Source organism: Rhizophagus irregularis, chromosome 29 (genome assembly GCF_026210795.1).
Source record: "Rhizophagus irregularis chromosome 29, complete sequence".
Taxonomy (NCBI): Eukaryota; Fungi; Glomeromycota; class Glomeromycetes; order Glomerales; family Glomeraceae; genus Rhizophagus; species Rhizophagus irregularis.
This window is the reverse complement of record NC_089457.1, coordinates 172,432-197,603: the sequence shown is the minus strand read 5'-3', so window position 1 is coordinate 197,603 and position 25,172 is coordinate 172,432. Positions and strand designations below refer to the sequence as shown.

Below are 25,172 nucleotides of genomic sequence, written 5' to 3'. Positions count from 1 at the left end.
TCTAAGCATGTGACCAACTGGATATACTTATCGTTAAATATCATCAATTTCATTTCATGTGAAAAATATTTTAGGAGCCATATTATTATCACTCAAGGATTGTGAGATATATCGGTAGATATATCGATAATGTCAAATAAACTTTTACTTGGGTAATATAATTTACTTGGGTAATATAAAAAATCATTTTTTATCATTTTTATCACATGCAAATTTGTGTCGCAACACGTGCCTTATATAATATAGTACGAAATCTGTTGTTTCCCCAAATCGAGTTCAAAATCTTAAAATCTTAACTATTATCCCCGGTAATCCGGGTCCTTTTACTTTTTTTTACTTAAATGCATAAGAAATACATAACTATTAAATAATATACTAATACACACACACAAAATATATCTTATAAGTGAATTAATAATAATAATAATAATAATAACACCACCTTATTTCTATAAATAAAGGATCATAAAAAGAAATGGGGTCCGCCAACCCAAAGAATCTTAGGTATTGAAACCAAAAGGATAAATATTCTTCTCCTTCATTAAATCCCCCCTCTTTTGTGGTTTCGATTCTTTATATTATATATTTTTTTTTATCTTAATTTTTTTCCCTCCTTATCGTTTTTTTTTTTCTTAGTCCTTAATTAATCACAACACCATTTTATGAACTACCCGCTCGTAGTAAATTTTTTTTTTTTATCGTTGTTTTTTTTTCATTCTCGGCGCATGCTATGTTTGATATTAAAAAAAAAAAAGTGTCGCCGATGTCACCTTTTTTTTACGATGGCCCTCGATAACATTAATAATAATTAATAAGAATCCACTCCACTAAGCTTATACTAAAACACGAATTTTTTTAAATGATTAGTGATTATGCGAATGGTTAACCCGTCACGTAAGATGATTTAAAAAAAAGGATTTTGAATCATGAATAAACATATAAAAAAAGAAATTTGATATATAATGTTTTTTTTTTTAAAAAACTTTAGCTAACAAACTCCTATATCAAAAGCGTTAACCGTCACAGGAAAGGTATCTCTATCTTGTCGCCAATTCTTCCAACAAACAAAATGTTTGTCCATCAGGTGAGGAAGCAACTCTTGTATTCGTGAATGCACCATCAAATGATTGATGTTGTTGATGAGAAAATCTACATGATAAAGGAATATTACGATTCTCTCCCTTCATGGTCACATGTTCGACAGCAACTAGAACTTGGCACGTGTTGTGGCGCACTGATGGCGAGTGTTCTTGTACCTTAATAGATACGTTTACAAAGAGCGGGAACTATAAGAAAAATAAGAAGTTAAGGATAAGTAAGACTCTATTTTATATCTAAATTTCAATTTCATTTCTAGAAAATTTAAAAATCAATTTTTTTTTAAGTATTTCAAAAAATTATCATTATTATAATTCTCATTATGTTTGCAAAAGTGTAATTCTTTTTTTTTTTTTTCTCGTATCAAATAATCATAATATAATCGTAGTAATACAAAATCCTATATTTATTATATATATCTTATATTTAATAATATCTTACTTGTTGAAAGAACCGTTCACAATTTTGATCCATTACAACCACATCGCCAATCATATGTAATAAATAAACATGTCCAGCTCGGATATTTATAAGAACTTTTTCCAGACCGTTTAATGAAGAAACGGCTAAAGGAAATTATAATAAAAAAAATATAAATCAATTTTTCTTTTTTTAAAAAAAAAGGCAAAAAAAGAAAAACAAAAAATTTGAATTTCTATGGAAAATTAAATAAAATTTTGAAACATGAGGGACCACGTGCGGAATACCTTAGTATTAACAAATTCTGAAATAAAAACGCGAAAAACTTACTCTCTTTTAGTTTAGTCATTATACTTTCAGCGGAAATTTGAGGATATTCTTCCAAAATGGGAATTGTTTCTCCAATATTTGATAATTTTTCTGTCAACCATAACTCCAGGATATGAGCTATATTTTGTGAAGCTGGCTGAATATAATCTCCGCGATTTGGTATCTAAGAATTTAAATTGAATTAAAAATATTAATATTAAAAAAAAAATAATAAATTTTTTTTTTTTAAAAAAAAAAAAGAGAAACAAAATTTTGAAGTTCTGCGCCACCAACAAAATAAATTTTATAAAGCAAATTAAATATTTACCGCAAATGAATTTGCACCGTTAAAATAGCAAGTTCTCTCAAAACTAGAAACGGGGGAACCATAACTTCTATTTTCACATAGTTCGCGGAAGAAGGCTAAAAGATATGGATCCTTGATGATGGATTCAAAATTTGATGGAGAAACATATAAATCATCTTCGTAATTTTCATCATTATCCTCCCCTTCATATCTACTAACAGCGACTTCGTTATCATCTATATGACCTTCGTGATACATATATTCTTGCGAAGAAATTGGCATTGTGAAGAGGGAGTCTTTTTTTTGGCCGATATCAAAATAAAATTCGTAAGAGAGAAAAAAAAAAAAAGTAGTGTACGTTAGACTACTTGTGTGTTGCCATGTATTTGCCATAATCGGGGTTTTTAAAGGTGGAGGTAAACAAACAATAAATCAAATCGAGAAATAGGCGTAACAAAGATAAGACAAAAGATAAGATAAAAAGAAACACAATAGACAATGTAATCTATAAATAAATATATATATATACAGTATATATATATATATATATATATTATTAATTATTATTATATTCTTATTACACAATATAGAGATAAGCCGGAGGTATTATAAAAAAAAAAAAAAAAGGAAAAAAAAAAGATAGAAAAATAGATAGAAAAAAAAAGAGAAATAAAAAGAAAGGTAAAAAGGAATAATTCCTTATTTTACTCACCTTGTGTAGAATCAAGATTTAAATTTTGAAATTGTTGTATAATGTTCACAGGTTCCATTTTTTAAGTAGATGAACACGTTAAATTTGATCACTAAAAATTTAATATATCGTAAGGGTCAAAAAAATTGAATTCGAGAATTTATGGAAAGGTAAGAAAGTGAAAAGTTGATATTATATGGGTGGGATGGATAGTTGTTATTTCGTGCCTCTATATATGAATTGGGTAGGCGGTTTCAAGGTATTTAATAAGAGTAAAAGCGTATAACATGAAATATAAAATTTTTTAATAATAAAGGCAAGAAGAAGGGGAGGGCTGTAAAATAATAGGAGAAAAGAGAGATGAGTAGGAGATGAAGCGAGGGATCATATACTCTTTCAAAAAAAAAAAAAAAAAAAAAAAAAATTTCTAAATTTTTGGTCCTACACCAAAAAAAGATCTTGGTGTAATTGGTATATAATTGAAAGAAGGTTACTGTTCCTGTTCAAGTGTCTGCAGTATAAAAATAAATAGAACGTAAAGCTGCAGAAGCTGCATATCAGTATAAACAGTATAAAAAAAAAAATATGTACTTTATAAACTAAACTAAAATAAATGAATAAAATAAAATGTCTATATAAATAATTATCAGATTTATTATTTGTTATTATTATAGTTCGGTTATCAGTTATGAAATGTAAGATAATATTTTTTTTATCTTGATTTAATTTTATTTATTATTTGCTTCGTGTGAAAAGTTTAACTTTCTAGTGGTTGATGATAATTATATGCCAATAACTCCTTCTTATATATATATATATACATATTATATCAGATATATATATTATATATATATTTTATATAATATATATATATATATATATACTGTATATTATTATTATTATATTATTATTATTATATTTATTATATTATATTATATTTTATATACATACATATATTATTATTATAATATATATCATTATATTATATATATATATATATATATATATATTTTTTTTTTTTTTTTTTTTTTTTTTTTTTTTTTTTTTTTTTTTTTTTATTTATTTATTTATTTTTCCTTATATTGATTATTTTCTATTTTAGGTATTTTTCGTTCGCGGGGTGGAAAGTGGCATTTTCTCACGAGCTCTATTGGCTGGTCAAATGATTCAATTTTTTCATCACAATTTTAATCATTCGATCATGGCATTCCAAATATTCCAAATAGCCACAAACTCACAACACCCACAACAGCACCAAAAAAATATAAACAAAAAAAATCTTTTATTCACGCGATTGTTTTTATTTGCTGCGGTAAAAACCGAGAAATTCCTGAAAATTCCTAAGGACACTATTGTAAGATATAAAAGTATTAATCTAGGGGAAAATAACAATGAACAATTGCTTTGAATACAATAGCCCATAATTATGTTTCACATTATTATTTATTTATACAATAAAAAAAAAAATTTAGAAAGCCCTATTAATATCTAGATTTGGGAGGTTGCAGATAATAATTATGTCATATACCGACATAAAATTTATTTGGTCGATCGCAACTTAGAAACTCGAGGAAAAGGAAAGAAAATTGTGGGGGGGCCAAGATATGCTAACGCAATACGGTCAAATTGGCGTTAAATGAAAGCATGAAAACAATAAATGGATTTCAAAAAAAAACAAGTTTTTTTGAGATATTCATCCCCCTTACATGACGCGTAATTGGTTGTACTAAATATTAAGAAAATAATTTCTTTTAATAATGATGATAAATAATAATAATAATAATAATAATAATAATAATAATAATAATAATAATAATAATATATTATATTAAAAAACGAAAAGTAAACTTTAAAAACGTGTCAGATAAGATTAGATGATTAAAAAGATATTAGCTTGTCAAATCAAGTTATTTCATTTTAAAATTTTTCAATGGAAATTCCCTAGTAGTACATTTCAAGCAATTACAAATAATGTAGGGAAATTTTTTTTTTTTAATAAGTTGTCATACATCTTTTGAATTAATAATAATAATTTTATGGCGTAAATAACGTAAATAATTAATGAAATGATTGAATCTAAGCCTCTTAATCTAATTAGGAATGTTGTAATAAGATAAGATTAGATTTTTTGTTGAACCAACTAAAACGGCAGTTTTGTCATGTTTGTCATATTGTATGGTTATGTCCGAAAAATTATCGTCCCTGCTCTCATCAAATAATTTAAGCACGTTTTATTTAAATTATGCATTCAACATCTGCTATTAAAAATAATTAGGAAATGATCTTCGTTTATTTGACATAATTGATACGTTTGGGCGAAAAAAAAAAAATTTCTTTTTCGTTATTTGATTTCCCCATGTCTTTGCTTCTATTTTTTTAAAATAATCATTTTTTTTCGTTAGGAATTTTCTTCTTTCATTTTCCCGTCCGATCATATTCTAATGCAATGTTTGTATGATTTCACCTGAAATCCATTAAAAAAAATTATAAAATTTTTTTTTTTCCCATTTTAACGTAAAATGATGATAATATAATAAAAATATTAAAATATTTAAAAAAAAAATATTTAAAAATTTCTTCGAAAGAAGCACTGAGTCGATTAATTCATTCGAAGGGTAAATTTTACAATGAAAGGTTTACTTACTATCATGTTGTGAATGGGAAATAATTATGGTATAACGTGATTCAACATATATGTATGGTTTCTCGGATTAAATCATTTTAAATGATTTTTTTAGTTTTTTTAAAGAATATATTTTCTTTTTTCTCGTAAATGAGTTTAAAAAAAAAAAAAAAAATTTTTTTTTTTTTTTACCCACCCCCCAAGAGTGGGGCATTCCCCAATTGAGATTAGCAAATCGTAAAAAAACTTTTTTTTTTTTTATAACAATGTAATCACTGATTAGGAAAGGAATTTTCTTTTTTATTCGGATATAAATAATATAATTTGTTGATCTTATCAATATTTGAAACTAGTGTAAATGGCGATTATTGATTGGCTGATTTTTGAAATTCGCACATTCGAACATTCGCACAGTAACTCTGCGCCATATTTCCACTCCACACCCCAATTTAATTATTTCAGATTCAGGGAGATTCAAGGTTTTACGAATTACGATTCATGCGCGTATTGATTTAGTTTTTTTTTTTTTAGTTTTTTTTTTTTTCCAATAATATAAAATAAATTTTTTTAGTGTAAGCATAAAATAAAAATTCTTGCATATATATGAACGCCAATTGTAAAAAAATTCAAACTGACGGAATAATTATTAATTATTATACCTATTCAGTCTTTTTGTTTACATTAGTTTGAAACCTTAGTATTGTTGTAAATCGTATTATACCCACCTTTTTTTTTTTACGTAACAAGTTGTAAGTAAAAAAATGATGTTTTTGTTTGTGTAAAGATGCAAAAGATAAAATCTGATTGCATAAGATATGATAACCAAAAAAAAAAATAATTTTTTAGTAAGATTATCTTACATAAAAAGAAATTAAATGATAATGCAAGATGATTTTTAACTTAAAGATATCGTTCTAAGGTATAAAAGGAACAATTAAAAAAATCGTTTCTTTAAATCGTCAAATTTGTTTAATTTTTTAATCGTTTAATTGCGGCGAAAAAACAGAACAATTATGTTTTTTAATCATTATAGTTTCAGGAATTGGTAATCACAAGATATTAAATTGTATCGATTTAATTATGACAATGTATTATGTTTATGATATTATAACCAAAAGTGATAACATATATATAATAACGTATAATAAATATTATTACTTATAATATGTTAAGTACTGCATTTTATTAAAATAAAATTTTTTTGTAACACGTTTAATATTGTCAAAATATATCATATATCATAAATTATATATAAAAATTCATTATTATATTATAATATATGTAAAAAATGTTAAATTATAAAAAAAAATATTATTCATATATATAATTTACTTTTAGCTATTTACAATATAATTTTATGTATAAATTAAAAAAAAATAAATAAAAAATATTTAAAAACTATAGTTTAAACTAAACAAAATGTAATAATTACTCAATGATCATAGTTAACCAGTTAATTAACTGGTTAAAAACAGTTAACCAGTTAAAATTACTTTAACTATAAATCTATAATTCTGGTTAGATTTACTTAATACACCTCAGCAACTTAGTAATTTCAGTCATATATTTTCAAACCTAAAGTTTTAATACCAAATTTTTTTTTCTATTTATTAATAATGATATTTTTTTTCTATTTATTAATAATGATATTAATGAAAAATAATTTTCTTTACAATTTTTAGCAAAAAAAATTTTTTAAATATTTTTTATATTAATTAGTTAATTAATTGGTTAAGCCTTTGATTAACTAGTTTTTAACTGACTAAGATTTTTCTGGATAGTTCTAACCTTTACTTTGATGTAAAATATAATTATTAAATTAATAAAATCAGTTTAATTATTAGAATATTTCTTAAAATACACTAGTGTGCGAAACACAAATCATGTGATTTTATTAATTTTGTTTAATCACGTGGTATTAGCCAAATTATGCAAAAATTATTTATGTCATTATTTGTTCATTACTGTGCAAATTGCCATATACTTTACTTAATAAAATACTTTTTTTTCTTTTTTTCTTTTTTTCTTCTAAACTTTTATCTGCAAAACTTTGTCATACTTTCCAAGATAAAAATCTTCTTAAGTTGCATACTAAAATGTTGCAAGAAATATCAAACAGGTTAATATTTAATATCAATGAAAAACAAGAAATCTATGATGGTGATAAGCGAACTAAAGATACTTCTTTCCTTCAAGTATTTCTGTTTCCTTTTTTAGTGTTTCTAGCTTTTTGTTTATCTTTAGTCATATTTTTTTTGCTTTTTGTTAACTAACACTTTTGTTTTTCTTTTCTTTTTTTGTTTTAGTTTTCATTTCAATATTTGTATGACTTCGATAATAAATTTAGAAATGATAATCAACCTTCTTTAATAAAAGATGTTAGTATACAGTCAAACTTCGATATACCGATACTGTTGGTTTGGGAAAAAATCATCGGTAGATCGAATTATCGTTATATCATAAAAATCTTATATACCGATATATATATTGTACGTTGATCAATATCGGTATAAAAATTTTTTCACATATATACAAATTTATAAATTTTATAATTTTTATTCATGTAATACAGTTAGTATTTATTTAATATCACATTACAAAGTTTGGATAAAATTATCTAATGTAATTTGTTTTGAACTATTAATATATGATTTCAACACTTGATGTCTTAGTTTTTGTAATATACTTAATTCACTTGGATTAACAGAAACATCGGATGAATACTCAAAAAATACAACAAGGTTATCCAAATGACTCAAAGCTTCTCCTTTTGAAATTATTTCCATAGGTCCTTCATTCAGATCAATTTCTGGTTCGTTATTTGATTTTACCATTGATATAATTTCGTCATCCGTTAACCCTTCATTACCCTTCAAAAAGTCATCTATATGAAGAAATTCTTCCACATTCATAGGGTCATTGAATGGGAGTTGATCAATTAGATCTTGCAATTCCATTTCATCCCGAATTGCTTGATCATCATCATCATCAGTTTCGTCATCTGATTCATCTATATCATCCTGCAGTAAAATTCCTGTATGGCGCCAACAATTAGAAATTGTCCGTTGACTTACGGAATTCCAAGCATCACTACTAAAATTAATGGCATCATGAATATTTAAAGGGGTGGCTCCTTTGTTTAATTCCTGTGAAATTTCATATGCTTCAATCCTATTTCTGATAAGTAATTTCCGGTACGCGCCTAAATTATTAAAGTTTAAAATAAAATTTATGTTAATCATTAAAAGAATAAAAAAAAACCATCACTAACCTTAAAAGAATTAATAATTCCCGCATCACAGGGCTGCAAGTAAGCTGTAGTGTTTAGTGGCAAAAAATGCACAGCCACATTTGTTAAATTTAGATTTTCATTTATGACATGTACTGGAGCATTATCAACAATTAAAAGAATTTTGCGATGTTGTAATCGCATTCGTGCATCCAATTTTGTAAGATAATCATTCCATATCGAAACTTGCATCCAAGCTGTTGAATTCCAGTAGTAATTAACTGGCAATTCTTCCTTTTTTTTCTGCGTAATATTCGTGGATTTTGGTATGTGTGAATAAAGGTCGGCTTCAATTTTTCAGTTCCAGTTGCGTTACATGTAAGGAGAAGAGTAACCCGTTTTTTTGATTTCTATTTTCCAGAAAGTGGCCCTTGTGCTAGTGTCTTTGAATATTCCAGGTCCCAGTACAATCCTGAAAATAGTAACATAAAATGTTAGAATATTATTTGGATTTTTGAAGAAGATCTTGATTACCTGTTTCATCACAGTTAAAAACATCATTTAAGTTATAATCCTTGATAATTTCACGTAATTTTCTCCTTTTTTCTTCTAAAGTTTCTAATGGTGCACTGTTTGCTTCACCCCACTTAACATATTCTTTTAAATGATGGCGTTGTTTAAATTTCTCTAACCATCCATTAGAAGCGGTAAAATTATCAATTTCAAACCCTCGCACAAAAATTTTTGCCTTTTCACGTAAAATATCACCGTTAATTATAACTCCTGCAGCAAGAGCATTTGTTAACCACAGCGCAAGAGCTTCTTCCACTTGAGGAAAGCAAAGTGGCCTTTCTCTTTATTTATTTGCTTCTTCTGAATTGGGATTTACAAGCAGCCACTTATCTTTGTTTTTTAAAATATCAGAGCACAGTGTTTTGCTTGATTTGGTATATGGCTGCAAGTTCTTGTTAAGTAAGCCGTGGTGTCTTCTGAGAATCTAACAGAGTTGACGCTTTTGCGCGTGCGTTAAAACATCTCTTTTCTTTGGTTGTAATGAATTTTTGATACTTTCATTAAATGCATTATTTCAAGAATGATATTTCATAGATACCGAAATGTTGCATGCATCTAAAGAGCAAAAAAAGATAAGTGCACGTGAATGTGTAACCTAAATATCGATACAATGTTACTATTCGTTACTATAAAGGGACAAAGAACTTGTATCGTTATATGTTACAACGCGAATTTATATATAATATGATATATTGAGGTTTTTTTATTAATTGTGAAATGGGACAATAAAAATTTATCGTTAAAAGCAATTATCGGTATATAGAATATCGGTATATCGAAGTTTGACTGTAGATACTTATTCAGAAGAACTGGATGACTATCAAGAAATTAATGATAATACAATCACTGGTCGAAATAAAAACTTTTGACCATGTAACAAATCAGCTGATCTGTTATACATTTCAGCCAAATTTCAGAAATTATTAAAAATTGGCCAAATTTTGACATATATGATTTATAGTCAATTTATTAAATTATTTAATCAAACATTACGCATTATGCAGGACCCCAGAAAATACTTATATAGGTAAGGTTCCAAAAATATTTTTTATTAGTAGCTCTAAGCATAGGTTTTTACTATAATCGCTAAGCATTGTTGATATCTAACCTTAAAAATTATATAAAAATAAGCAAATCAATCTTCTAACCTAATTAAATTTTTATTATAACATATATAATTTATAAAATATATTTATTAATTAATATATTTTATTAAATTCAATTTTAAATATATTGGGGGTCTTCACAAAACCCGTGATTGAGATTGGGATTGAGATTGGGATTGAGATCAGCTTGAAATTGAGATTAACGTTTCAATCTTGATTCACAAATTTTTGTGTTACATTAGATTAATGATTTACCGTTATGCTTTAAAAATTTTTTTTTTCGTACTTTCTTTTAAAATTTTACATAAATTTTTATATTACATATTATTTTCTCAGTAATGAACAGGGAATTCCAAATTTCAATTTGTATATTAATAATTATTATACTTATTAAATATAATGAATTTGAAGAAAATTTAATTGCTACTTATCAAACTGAACAAGAAGAAGAGGAAGAAAATTTTAACATTTTACCTTTAAACTTGCTATATTTACAACTTAATAGAATAGAAATTAATGAGTGAATCAATTTAAGAAGATTAAATAGATCAATATCTCAGTATTGGTTTAATGAAATATGTTTAAATATGCAAGATTTTGAATTTAAAAGACATTTTAGGTTAACCAGGTCTACATTTGAATGGTTATACTGTGAAATAATACCACATTTAAGAAGAGAAATTACAGGACCTGGTATAGTTGGACTTGTATGGGAACAAAAGGTTGGTACATCATTATGGTTTCTTGCTACTGGAGAATGTTTTAGGTCTATAGGTAATAGGTTTGGAATGGGAGAATCAACTTTTAGTTATGCATTAAGAGATTTTATTAATGTAATAGTTACAAAATTTCTAGCAGAAAAAATTGTTTTTCCAAATACAGAATCAGAAATTAATGAAATTACAAATGGATTCAAAGGTACAGGAAGAATTCCTAATGTTATTGGAGCTATTGATGGTAGTCATATACCAATTAAAGCACCTCATCTATTTCCTGTAGATTATTTTAATAGAAAAGGATTTTATTCAATTGTTTTACAAGCAGTGGTTGACCATAAAAAAAGTTTTTTAGATATATGTATTGGTTGGCCAGGTTCTACACATGATAGTAGAATTTTAGTAAATTCTAATCTATATAATAAGTTTAATAATTTAGTAACAACTTTTAATAATAAATACATATTAGGTGATGGAGGATATCCGAATCTTAGTTGGTTAATAGTTCCTTATAAAGATATAGGTAGAGGATTAATTCAAAAACAAACATATTTCAATCGTAAACATTCACAAACAAGAATCAAAGTAGAACAAGCTTTTGGTTTATTAAAGGGTAGATGGAGATGTCTTCTTCATAGTTTAAAAGTTTCATTTGAAATAATACTACATATCATAACTACTTGTTGTATACTCCATAATATTTGTGAAGAAAGACGCAATTTTTTACCACCAGAAGAACAATATCATGATACAGGAACTGATGTAAATAGTGAAACAAATGTTAATGAAACATCAGAAGGTAATGCTATAAGAAATGCAATATGTGATTTATTATGGAATAATCATCAGAGGAGATATTTAAATACAATTGATAATTAAGTAATAAATCAATGAATTAAAAAAATTACAAACATATATTTTCCAATTTATTTCATAAAACATTTAAAAGAATTACATTATTTATTATTGGGTGCGTGAGCTATCATTTCTATCATTTTTATATTCAGAATCATCCAATTGTGCAAAAGATGGTAAAGATGTTTGTAAATTTCTTTGCAAGTACATGAAATTTGAAGAAAATTGAGGCAAATCATCTATAAATTGAATTAAAATTAAATTAATTAAATTAAAATTAGAATTGAATTTAATATAAAAAATCAGATTTTGATCGTAAAATAAAAATTTGAATTTGTACATGACGCAAAAATCAAAATTTAAATGTGACGCAAAAATCAAGATTTGAACGCAACACAAACATTTGAATTTGAACGTGACATATAAATAAACTTAATATTACCATTGGAATTAATAATAAATACCTTGTAAATTTTTTTCTGATTGATTATTTGAATTTCCTTGAAAAGAACTCAAACATTCTGTAATATTATTTAATAAACCAAATAACATCATATCTGATTGATGTTTCATTGTAAGCAATTCTGACCTTTCCCTTTGATCTCTTTTTTCTTTTTCTTCTCTTCTTTTGTCAAATTCTATTTGCCTAATTTCTTGTTGCTCCATCCATTTTTAAATAGTATTTTCCAAAATAGCTCCATGATTTTTGGATTTTTTTCTGCTTTGATTATCTACATTAACATCAACTTCTTTATTTTCACGTTTATTTGTATATTTTCTACCAATTTTAGGGAATTCATATGTAATTTCTGTCTTGTTATTGTCTTCAAAATCTTCTTGCGCAAGATCAAAATTTTCTATTCTTGGTAAGTACGGTTTAAGAATCAATACAAGATTTTGGATTTAATGTAGGCCTATCCTTATTCAAAATTGCCTCAATCTCTTCTTTATATTGAATAACAATGGGAGGTCCACCACTTTTTTTTGAAGCTGCAAGTTGCGACTTAAATAAAAAAAAATTTATTAATAAATTTAAATAATAAGTAAAGAAAATGTAATTTTAAATAAAAACCTTATAATTATCTACTAAATTCTTCCACTTGTTAGCAATTTGAACAACACTATAAGATTGTTCAAATTCAAAAGTCAAAAAAAGCTTCAGCATCTTTTCACAATTGAACACTTTCTGGATTAGATGTAGCACCACGTTTATACTTTAAATCTTCAAGCTTTTCTTTATGTTCAAGAAGAAAAGACAATAAAGCTTTAATAGCAGGTTCAGTCCATCTGACTCTTGAAGCTTTAATAGGTTTCTCAGTATTTTTATCTTTTTTATTTTCATGGGTAGATTCCATTTTTTTTTATTAAAAAGATCACAAACTTTTAGTGTTTAAAAGAAAACGGTTTAAGGAAAATGACAAAAAAAAGTTCGCGTTTTGCGATAGTTTCGCGTTCAAAAGTATTTAAATAAAAAATATGCATACATTTTTTAAATTGAAAAAAAAAATTCAAGAAAATTTGCCAGGTTAACGAAGTTAATGCTAATCTTATTCTAATCTTACTTGATGAGTAAGATTGAAATTTCATATAAAATTTCAATCACGATCAGCTTGAGATTAAGCTTAATCTCAATCACGTTTTTTGTGAAACCAGATTAACCTCTAATCTCAATCATAATCTTAATCACGAATTTTGTGAAGACCCCCATTGTAAGTTCTGTTAAAAATTGGTTGGTAGAAAAAAATACAAATATTGCCGTAATTCCAGGTGGTTGCACATCTAAATTGCAACTATTAGACGTTGCAATTAACAAAAGCTTTAAAGCTAAGGTAAAAATTGTATATAATTCTTTAAAATTTTTTATTGTTAGCAATTTAGCATGTTTTATTTATAAATTCTTTGATTTTTGTTAACATTTATTTATAATTTGCAGGTTAAAGAACGATATAATGATTGGATGTCTTCTACCATTCATGCTCTTACTCCAGCTGGAAGGATTAAAAGACCTTCCTATTCAACAGTTGCAACATGGGTCAAGGAATCATGGGATGATGTTGACAAAGATCTTATTAAAAGGTCTTTCAAATGTTGTGGAGTTTCAACAAATACCGATGGTTCAGAAGATAATGACTTATTTGATTATGATAAGTTACTAGGCATGCCGAAGGATGATGATGAGGTAGATATAAATAATTCAGATGATGAAGAAAATGAATATACCGAAGAAAATGATTATGAAAATGAATGGGAAATTGAAACAGATAAAGGTAAGAGTAAAGAAAACAATGGTGGTAATAATAGTAGCGGAGAAGATGGAAATCAAAATCAAGAACTAACTTCTGATGAAGAATAATGTTCTATATTGAAGGATTTTAACAATGTATTGCATATTGTAATATCATATATAATAAATAAAGTTGATAATAAATACCCGGATATTATACAGTGTATATGTTTTTTTTTCTTGTGTTGTACCCCGGATATTTTATAAATTTTGGAGGTTAAAAATTGAATGTCTCCGTGCGAAATATTTGGGTATTTAAAAAATCTGACAAAATTTTTGTGTAGGGTACTGTGCATAGGGGGTACTGTGGCCCGCAAAATACGGTATTTCTCTTTTTATTATTTCTCTATTTTCTGTACTTTCTCTATATGCTTTTTGATTTTTTTTTTTTTTTTTTTTAAATGTTGAATTACGTACCATTTTATTAGAATATATTTGGACTACATAATAATCATGAATATTCTATAAATGATACTTTCAGCTTCAGGCCAATCCAATCAAACATTAGATATTATATTACCAATAAAATTAAAATTAAGAATAAAAGTAACCAATATGCTTTTTGATTTATTAGCATTTCATCTTCTAATCTTATATTACATTTTACTATATTTGTTTTACTTAATTTCTTATCTTTATACATACAAACATCAGTAAATTAGATCGGTATAAAACAATGCATTGAAAAAACACTGTAAAATTCAATATGTTAATCATTGCAATGATCATCGCCAATCAGCAATAAACAACACACTGATTATTTTGTGCAATGATCATTAGCTAAAACTGCGCACTGATCATTTAGCATAGTTTAATGCACTGTTTAATATCTTGTTTTACGCACATTTCAATTTTTTTTTTTACGTTTAAAAACAAATTACAAGTGCTAACTGGGATATTACTCACCCTCTCTTAAAATTCAATTTTAATTGGTTAAACTCTAATTGACTAATTTTTTTTTAACTTCGATAAAAAAATCCCACTTTTTTTTTATAAAAAATATTTTTAAAAAATAAAATTAAAGCATTAATTAAAACAAACAATATAGCAATCCAAAGTAATTTCGTTTATTAATTAATTCTTTCAATACGTGTCACATTTTACAAAGAAACAAAACCCCTGATATTAAAGATAAAAAGATAAAAACTGCAATGTTAAGTATGAAAATAATGAAATTTCAAAGTTAAAAAGATGAAAGGGGCAAAACATCAAAGATAAGAATGAAAATAACAAGTAAAAGAATAAAAATAACGAAATGCCAAGGTTAAAGAATGAAAAGGACGAAATTCTATTTTCTTCAAACTTAATATTAGACGTGTCTTTAAATCTAGAAAGAAATACCAAATAAAATGAGAAAGTAAAAACAAAAAGGAAACGAAAGAGGAAAAATTGGAACAAAAAAAAGAAAAGAGAACGAAAAGGAAGAAAATATATAGAAAGGTGATCAAGAACAAAAATAAAAAAGGTAGAATGAAAATAATTTAAAAGGTCAAAAGGATGAAAACCATAATTCCATAAAGAACAAAACCCATAAAGTTAAAGAATAAAAGAAATAAAATAAGTTAGTAAGAAAATAAAACACAAGAAACAAATACAAAAAAGAAAAATATACAGTACCTAACTAACACAGGTCGAAATGCTAAAAATCAGCAAAAAAAATGGCGCAAAAAGCAGTGGCTATTTTTGGCTATTTTTGGCTGTTTTTGGCTATTTACGAATTAACTTATACTATTTGTAAATAGTTTATACAAATTTGCGAATAGTTTATGCGATTTGTACCATTTTTTTGCCTATTTTTGGTCATTTGACGTGTGTAATCTCAAAAAATAGATGAACTATATTTAAAAAATAAAATAATTTACAAAATATTCATTTGTTTTATTGAAACATGGAATAATGTGAACAGGTTCAATAATAGATTCAATTGCTATAACAGTAAACATTGGAATATGTTTTACGTATGGACAATCATATTTAAATAAGCGGTGTAAGTCATTGTATTTAAAATCATACCAATGAACTAATGCCAATTCTTGTTCATTATGACCGGGAATTTTTAATCCAAATAACATTAAAATCTAAATAAAAATATGCAAAATAATAATTCTTATTTTTACCTTTGCAAAACATACTCCATCAATTGTATTATATTTTTCAGCCTCCTCTTCGTTCATATTAATTGCAATATCACTAAAAGCAGGTGCATTGTAATAATTGCTTTTAGCTCGTATAGTATCAACTTCTCTAATAAATGCACTAGTATACCACTTAATAATTGTTGCTTCAACATCTTTATCAGTAATATTTTCGATAAGATCAAAATATTGATTTAATGAGTCAATTAATACTTCAAATGCTTTTTCAGCTTCTAATGCTAAAAAGTGAGTAGTTCTATATTCATCAACAAAGTCATTAAAGGTATCTAATGTAAAGCTGCCCTCAATTCCACCTAATGTTTTAATTTGACGATGTTTCTTGATTGAAGGTGGAGATGTTATTTTTTAGAGATAATTTAAAATACTATCATGTCGCACCTAATATGATATAAATGATTGATTAATTTTATATAATAAATTAATAGTTACGGTATGATAATTGAACTATACCAAATTAATTATTTGTGAAGTTGCATCCCGCCGATTGGACATTCTATATGGAGCTTTAATATAAAATTTATGTAACGACTCATAAGTTTCAGTCGTGAAACCATTAATTGTACCATAGTTTCGTATAGCATCAATAATGTGATGTTGCCAATTGTGTAGTTTTGGGTATTTCATTTCAGTATCTGCAATTGGTGTAAATAAATTAATAAATTTATTTGCCCAATCAATAATCATTTTCTAAAATAATAGATCAAAGAATATTAATAAAATACTTATAATTATATATTTTAAAATTTTATAATGTACCTGAAAGTTATCAAGTTCTGAATCTGTAAAAGTATCCTTACGGCTAAAAATATACATTCTATTCCAGAATACAAATAAATCTACAAGCTTAGAATCATGTTGTTTTGCTTGAAATAAACTTAAATTTGATTTGCGTTTTGCAACAATTAGACCATCAATAACAAAGACCAATTGTTTCATCATATTTCGAAATTCTGCTGCTGTAAAACGTGCAATATTACCAAGACCACTCTTAAAAATCTTTAGCTCGGGAAAACGTGGGATCTTTGCCAAATGTTTATCAAATTCATTAATTCCATCTTTCCTACAATATAATTGAATATAATTTCTAGCAAAATTAACTTGATAATTGAATAAACCAAGATCGCAATGATGCATGCGATCTGGTACTGCAGCACTATAAATATTCAATTCACTATAAAATGGATATAAAATTATTTTAAGTTATTTAAAGTTAAGAGTAAATTTATTCATCGCACGTGCGATGCATCGCCACTTTCCTTTTTTGTAAATTATTTATGTTGATCAACCTGCTTATACATTGCCACCCCCCTTAAAATGGCAATGATAAACATAAAAATTTGCATCGCACGTACGATAAATAAATTATTTCTAAAGTTAAATATTGGATAAAGTAATTTTTATAAAATATTCTTACGAGAACTTCCAAAAGATATTTCGCATTGGATGAATAGAATATTCCACTGGTCGAAATCATTTCTTTCGGCATTAATACCTTTCGTCAAAAGTTCGTCATTGTCATCACGTGATTCGTCACACATTCGGCTAATTATAAAAATTGGAAAAAATTCGGCATAAATCAACTGGTCAATTTTTGGTCGATTTTTGGTTGAGTTGTAACATAAAAAAAAACCATAAATCGACCAATACTTTTTTTTATCGATTTTTTATTAACAATGATGATCGACTTGACGATTTTTAACCAAATTTTTTAATTAATATCAATAATATTGCAGATTTTGACAATCAATTGCACAATTCCGCAATTAGTCTGCAAATGTGGCATTATTATAAAAAACACATTTTACTAACAGAAAAATGTGTTTCTATCATATTTTTCAAAAAAATGCATTTGAATTGGTAAAAAAATGCATTTTTGCAAATAAAGAATCTAAATTTGGCCGGATAATTTGACAGATTATCCAATATCCGTCAAATTATATCTGGCCGAATTGCCTTATTTTATATTTTTTTTCTTTTTTAATTTAATTAATATAGCGATTTAATATTTAATATATATATCATTTTTAAATAAAAAAAACACCAAAAAAAGGTGTTTCAGCCAGATAATATCCAATATCTGTTGAATTATCCGGTTTATGACTGAATGAATATTAAAAAATCGAATCATCAATAACCGTCAAATTGACCGGCCGATCCATTTTTTTTAAAAAAAAAATCGTTCTTTTTTTAAATTTATTAATGAAAAATGATTTTTTCTTTTACTTTAATGATAAGAAAATAATAATCAAGTTTAAAGTTATGTTATTTACAGTATGTAAAAAAGTATTTTTTTTGCAATTCCGTAATTTATCCACAATTACAGATTATTTGCGGAATTGCGTCACAATTACCTATTTGTGGCATAATCTTTAACGAGATTATCCAGATCAAGTTAAAAAAAAGCTTGTTTTTTAATGAGGCTCCTTCACCCTTTCTCCTTTCGTTCTTTTCCTTTCTTTCGCCCTTATTCTTCTATTTGGCGTTGATAGGATAAATTTTTTTTTATTTATATTTTTTTTATTTTGTAGGTTTCGGTTTCAGTTCTTGGATGTTGGATATATAGGTGAGTTTCGAAGTTAAAACTTCGAAACTTTTCTTAAAAAATTTTTTTTTTTTTTGTAGGTTTGGCCTTCGGTTCTTGGGTGTTGAATATACGGGTGAGTTTCGGAGTAAAATCTTCGAAACTTTTTTTTAAAAAATTATTTTTTTTTAATTTTTTTTAAAAATTTTTTTTTTCTATTTTGTAAGTTCGGCCTTTGGTTCTTGGGCATTGGATACAGGTGAGTTTCGGAGTAAAATCTTCAAAACTTTTTTAAAATAAATTATTTTTTTTAAAAATTTTTTTTAATTTTTTTTCTTCTGTTTTGTAGATTTCGGCTTTCGGTTCTTAGGCTTTGGATATATGGGTAAGTTTTGAAGTTAAAACTTCAAAACTTTTTTTTAAAACAATTAATGAACAGTTTCTAACGGTTCGTTTTTTTCTTTTTTTTAGACGGGTTTATAGATTTTTTAGACAGCTATCTTCAGATCTTCCACGTGTGGATGCAATTTGCTGAGTCCATGTATATTGTAACCTGTGAGGATGTGGAATAGTCAGTAAAGCCGCAAATATAGCATAAGCTTCAGCTTTTGTGGAGAGGGTTGGAGTATCGTTCCTTCTCTAAAAGTATGTGATGTAGAGGATCCTATTTTTAGCCAGCCAAAGCCCATTCATTCTACATTTTGGTGCATGACAGGTCAAAAATATATATTTTTTTTATTTTAATTGTTAATTTTATTTTTATTTTTAATTTTATTTTATTTTTTTTTTGTAGGTCGTCTTCCTAGATTTACTTTCTTTTCTTTTGTAGATCAGCTCCTTAGATTTCTTTTTTGGCCTCCCAGATTTTCTGGATTTCTCTTTCAGCTTCTTTTGTGTAGAACGGCTCCATGAATTTTCTTTTTCGGTTTTGGATTGCAGATACTATTTCTTTCGGTTTTAGATTGGATTTCTTCTCATTTGTAGGACGGATTTTTTTTTTTTAGAGGGCTAAGGGCTGACACTTTAGATCTTTAGAAACGTATATATTCAGCAAAGAAGTATTTATATAAGGGTTCTTCTTTGAATTAATCTTTACTGAAACATTTACTCATATTTTACTTGTTTTTTAGGTAACCGGTTCTTTGGATCTTTGGACATGTAAAAAATTCGGTAAGGGGTTTTTTCTTTGAAATAAAATAACTAATACCTTTTAATAAAATATTTTAATATCTTATTTCTTTTTTTTTTTTGTAGATGGCCGATTCTTTGAAGTATTTGGATATGGAATTCGGTAAGAAAATTTTCTTCTTTAAATCAGTCATTTTAACGAAACAATCATTAATGTTTCATTTTTCTTTTTTTTTTTTTTAGGTTCTTTTATTTTTTTAATTTTGTAAGGACTCCGGCTTACAACATGGATGGAATTCCAGGTGAGCTTTCGAATATCAAAACTTTAATTTGTTTTTTTTATTGAAGAAACTTAATTAATCGTTTTTTTTATTTGTAGATAATTTTAAGATTGTTTGGATGAGTGGATGGTAAACAATAGATGGTAGATGATAGATGGTTGGTGTAAATAGATAGATACTGTAGATATTAGATGTTTAATATGTAATTTTTTAATATGTAATTTTTGATAAAACGAAATAACAAAATATAATTGATTGTTATTATAAAATTAAAAATAAGCTAAATACAGTATATAAAAATCATTAATAATTAGGTAAAATTAGACTCCATTTCGTCCAATATTCGGCAATTTGAATTTAGACGAAATGGACTATTTTGACCAATAGAAGTTTGACGAATAGTTTTATTTCCGATCTTTTGCCGATAATAACAAATTTTTGCCGATTTGTGATTGCCAAGTGGCAGGCGAACTGTGCAAATCGTCCATTTTAATTTTGACGATTTTTTTGGCAATGATCAGCCAAACTTAGACCAACATTCGTCCAACATTCGTCAATTTGAAATTTGGACGAAATGGATTATTCTGACCAGTGTTCATGACAAAGGTTGTTATTTATTACAACTTGCATATTATTGGGAGTTCTTAGTTCTATTTGAGATTGCGATAAATTAATATTATTTAATTCATCAATTGTTACAGTACAAATATGACAAGGATGACTACTCCGAGATGAGCTGTAAGTTAACGTTAATGATGCATCTTCAGGCAGATCACCTATAAATTCTGATAGAAAAGAAAATGCCCAAATTATTTGATTGTCTGTTTTAATATCTAATCCATCACATTCATATATTGGTTTAGTCATAATATCAAAACAATATTGATATAACATCCTTTTAGCAGATGCAAATTCTGATTTATTTTCTTTACGATTATGAAGTGGTTTCAGCTTAGGCAAAATTCCTAATAAGACTTTAGCATCCTGTTTGTTTCTACGCCAATTAGGTATATTACCTAATGATAAATAAACAGGATGTTCTGAACTTTTGCCAAAATGGTCTAATGTAGTTGCATCGGAATATAATATTATAGATAAAACCTTTTTTAATCCTGTCCCAATTGATTTTTGAGCATTTTCCCACTACATTCCAGACCATTGCTCTCCATATACACACTCACGATGTCCATTTTCATTGGTAATATAATCCGGTGAACAATTCCATTGGCAATGATTTATGATATCGATATTAGATAATAGTTCTTTGATAGCTTCAAAAATAGGTCGATGATAAAGAAAATATTCTTCATCTTCATATTTTAATATTTTTGTTTTGAGATATAATAAATGTTTAATATCCATAGAACTAACAAATTCGTGACCTTGTGCTGTATTTGTTGGTAAAATAATATCGTCTCAGAGATGGTGTTTGCAAAACCATTTCAATATATCATTTTCAGCTAAATTAGATAAGTGATGTGTTGATATGAGCTCCATAAATTCAGAATATGCAGCATCAGGAAATTGTGGTATATTACGACTTGAAATAGACCTTGTATCAATTAAGGATATTTTATCAGTTTGTTTAGGAGTATATAAAGTGTAGTTATGAATATGATCATAAACTGGCTCTTCCTCAATATCGATGATGGTTTCAGATGTTTCAAAATCAGTATCACTATCACTTTCATCCATAATACCTCTATCCATAATGTTTTCATCTATGACACTTCTGTCTACAACACTTTCATCAGCAATATTTTCATTGACAACATCTTCATTTACAATTTCCATAATGGCATTGTTATCATCATCTACATTATGATCGTTATCTACATTGTATTCACGTTCATCTACATTATCCTTTATAAAAAGTATATAAAAGGTTATACAATATTAATTAAAAGTATAAAATTTAAGTACACATTGTTATAATTACCGTTATCACAAATTCTCTGGAACACTCTACTTTTTCTATACAAGAATCTTCTGAAACACTGTTTAATATTTCCCAATAGGCCTGACCTTTATGAGATTTTATATGTTCACGAAGAGCAGCATGGCGTGAAAAGGTTCTTTTACAATTCTGATATGGACAGTTAAACATTCTGTACAAAAAATTTTGTTGTTTAATATACAATAGATTTTTATCATTAAATCATATACAAAAAATACAAAAAATTTTATCTACCTAGGTAACTTCAATTAATTATATATTAATTAAGTCTTGTGATTTTGAAATTATTAATTTGTTGGATTACATCATGATATTAGCATTACGATCAATTGATCAAATCACATCATAATATTATAATCTTCATATCTTAGAAGATCAAACATTTTTCTTTTTTTTAAATACAATGTCATCAAGACGAGGAAGGAGAAAAAACTGTAATACTACTACAGATAGTGAATCTGCCATATCCCTTAGAGAATTACTCAAAACTAATAAAACTTCTCATGAGAAAACAACTATAGTAAATTATTTAATATTTTTTATGATATTTCTAACATTAATGTATATTATATATACCTTATTACGTGAATTTTATAGGTTAAATTAAGTAAAACTGATGAAGTACAAAACAGAAAAAAAAGAAGGAATAATTTGAAAGAAAATAAAAAACAAAAAAATTCTCGAGTTTCCATATCGCAAGACATATCATTATCAAAAGAACATATTGAACATCAAGCTACTTCTCAAGATTTTCCGGTTGTAACTATTGTATCTGATAGTAATGATTTGAACGATTCTATGATTAATAATACTAATAAAAGGTATATGCATTTTGTAAGGAGTTTATAACATTAAAATTATATCTAATAATGAAATTTATTAATATTTAGCGAAAATCAAAGAGAATCGATAAACAGTGAATCTGATACACCTGATTTATCAACATCTCATCTAACCGAAAGGATAAGTGAGTGTTACAAAAATTTTTTCTATATATAGTATCATTTTGATTATCTAAACTGTATTTACAATTAAAGATGCACAGCTTAAGCGTAAAAAATTGCATGAACTTAGTAATTTACCATCTAAATGTAAGCAGTTATTTTTGATAAATATTATGTCAAATTATAATTTTATATTTATTTTTTTTAATTTAGGTGTTAAACTTGATGCAAATACTCATTCTATTCTTGAAAAAATCCTCGAAAAGCAGCTGAAGCAACATATGACAATTGAAACTTTGCAGGAAAAATATGCAGAGTTAAAAAGTGATATTTATGAAAATCATAAACTCCTACAAAACATGCTTGCAGTTTTAACAAAAGAACCATCATTAACTACTAATAATCAAGTACATCAACTGGAGGGAAAAGTAAAGCAACGTTTGAAAAGAAAGGATACAAAACATTTGTGATGGGATGTAGGTAATAATATAAAATTTTTATCTTAGTTAGATATAAATATAACTATTTTATAATATTTCTTTTAGGTTCCAATGACAGAAGCTTGTCATCAATTGTTTCAAGAAAATAAAAATCCGTCAGATGCAGATATTGAACGTGTTTTCAAATCAAAAATTCAAACTGATTATCCCAAAAAATTACAAGAAATTGTAGATTCAAGTGGATGGGATAATTTCTGGAATGCTGGATATTCAATTGTAAAAAATTTTATCAAAATTTTAATGTATAAAAACTAAATTCAATTTACAATTTTTAATACCTATATTATAGACATTGGAATATTTTCGTAATTATAGGAGCTCTTACGTACGCAAGATAAAAGATGCAGTTTACGCTACTTTCAACTTAATTTCTCACAAACTTAACAAGTTTGCCAGTCCCACGGAAGTCAGATCTTGGAAAGAATCAGAACAAGTTAAACAAGCAAAATCTAATTTGTGGAATAAAATAGATAATGAACCAAATTCTCCTTCACTTATTGAAGATATTTTGCGAAAAGTGTTTATGAAAGAAGAGTTGCAAAATGAAAATAACATTAAATTCGGTATTACAGTTGCATGGATGTTATTAGATCCATCATATGATCAGGTTGAAATATCATCATCAAAAGTACAAGAATGGATGGATAAATGGGATACTGATTCTATTATAGAAAAATGGGTATGTAAAGTATTAAATTAATTTGTATTTTGTTTTATATATTTATTTTTTTCCTTATTTTAATCAAACATTTTAAATTTTAGCTTAATAAAAAAAATAACAATAATGAAATTAATAGTGAATATAATAGTGAATTAGACGAAAATGAAATTTTGCAAGAAGCCGAATAATAAAATTTGGAAAATGTGGTAAAACTGGCATAATATTATTATTTAGATAATTTGAGTTGTTATGATATAATGTAATAATATAATATTATTATGTAAAGCAGTAAATAAAAATAATAAAATATCGCACTGTTCGTAGCAATTTTTTGTGCAATGTTACAGGCTGATTTAACGCACTGTTCTGTGTTGCCTTCACAGAATCATGTGATTTTACGCTGATCTGTGCTGACATAAAACAATGCACTATTTCACGTGCACTTAATTTCCTGATGAATATCTTCATATTTTTTAACCAAATCTTTTAATTGTTTTTCTTGTAATTTCTTTAAATCTTTATATTTTATTTCATTTGTCCATTCTTTATACATCTTTAATATCTCTCTATTATTATAGCCAAGACCTAATAGTTTTCCTCTATAATATGTCCTTTTTCTTCATTATTTATTAAATACATTTCTCGTTCACTTATTTCTTCATATTCATTTTCATTATCATCACTATTATTATCATCATTAATATTTTCATTATTATTTTCATATTCTATTGGTATTTCAGTTTCTTTTCCATTTTCTCTTAGTACTTTTTCATATTCTACTGGTATTTCAATTTCTTCTTCATTTTCTTTTAA

The 25,172-nt window shown here is 26.2% G+C and overlaps 6 protein-coding genes across 6 annotated transcripts; 1 reads left to right on the top strand and 5 right to left on the bottom strand.

The window, feature by feature from the left end:
* Nucleotides 1–123: 123 nt before the first annotated feature.
* Nucleotides 124–2,466, bottom strand: OCT59_019412 (uncharacterized protein). The gene is made up of 4 exons (XM_066143521.1): nt 2,156–2,466; nt 1,849–2,011; nt 1,540–1,664; nt 124–1,286 (listed from the first exon to the last, which is right to left on the bottom strand). Exons 1-4 carry the CDS (start codon nt 2,414–2,416, stop codon nt 1,038–1,040), a joined length of 798 nt encoding a protein of 265 aa, XP_066005259.1. The 5' UTR covers nt 2,417–2,466; the 3' UTR covers nt 124–1,037.
* A 5,576-nt stretch (nt 2,467–8,042) lies between these two features.
* On the bottom strand, nt 8,043–8,690 carry OCT59_019411 (uncharacterized protein; the record flags this gene model as incomplete). Its single annotated transcript, XM_066143520.1, has 1 exon — nt 8,043–8,690. One exon carries the CDS (start codon nt 8,688–8,690, stop codon nt 8,043–8,045), a length of 648 nt encoding a protein of 215 aa, XP_066005258.1.
* A 3,345-nt stretch (nt 8,691–12,035) lies between these two features.
* OCT59_019410 (uncharacterized protein) lies at nt 12,036–12,593 on the bottom strand (the record flags this gene model as incomplete). Its single annotated transcript, XM_066143518.1, has 2 exons — nt 12,036–12,166; nt 12,392–12,593. The coding sequence occupies 2 exons, from the start codon at nt 12,591–12,593 to the stop codon at nt 12,036–12,038; spliced, it is 333 nt and encodes a 110-aa protein (XP_066005257.1).
* Nucleotides 12,594–12,804: 211 nt separating this feature from the next.
* Nucleotides 12,805–13,282, bottom strand: OCT59_019409 (uncharacterized protein; the record flags this gene model as incomplete). The annotated part of the gene is made up of 3 exons (XM_066143517.1): nt 12,805–12,930; nt 13,000–13,048; nt 13,143–13,282. 3 exons carry the CDS (start codon nt 13,280–13,282, stop codon nt 12,805–12,807), a joined length of 315 nt encoding a protein of 104 aa, XP_066005256.1.
* Nucleotides 13,283–16,052: 2,770 nt separating this feature from the next.
* On the bottom strand, nt 16,053–17,807 carry OCT59_019408 (uncharacterized protein; the record flags this gene model as incomplete). The annotated part of the gene is made up of 5 exons (XM_066143516.1): nt 16,053–16,289; nt 16,344–16,685; nt 16,818–17,054; nt 17,124–17,538; nt 17,782–17,807. 5 exons carry the CDS (start codon nt 17,805–17,807, stop codon nt 16,053–16,055), a joined length of 1,257 nt encoding a protein of 418 aa, XP_066005255.1.
* A 4,850-nt stretch (nt 17,808–22,657) lies between these two features.
* Nucleotides 22,658–24,547, top strand: OCT59_019407 (uncharacterized protein; the record flags this gene model as incomplete). Its single annotated transcript, XM_066143515.1, has 8 exons — nt 22,658–22,774; nt 22,852–23,075; nt 23,145–23,221; nt 23,292–23,345; nt 23,412–23,626; nt 23,744–23,914; nt 23,988–24,377; nt 24,461–24,547. 8 exons carry the CDS (start codon nt 22,658–22,660, stop codon nt 24,545–24,547), a joined length of 1,335 nt encoding a protein of 444 aa, XP_066005254.1.
* Between the last annotated feature and the right edge of the window lie 625 nt (nt 24,548–25,172).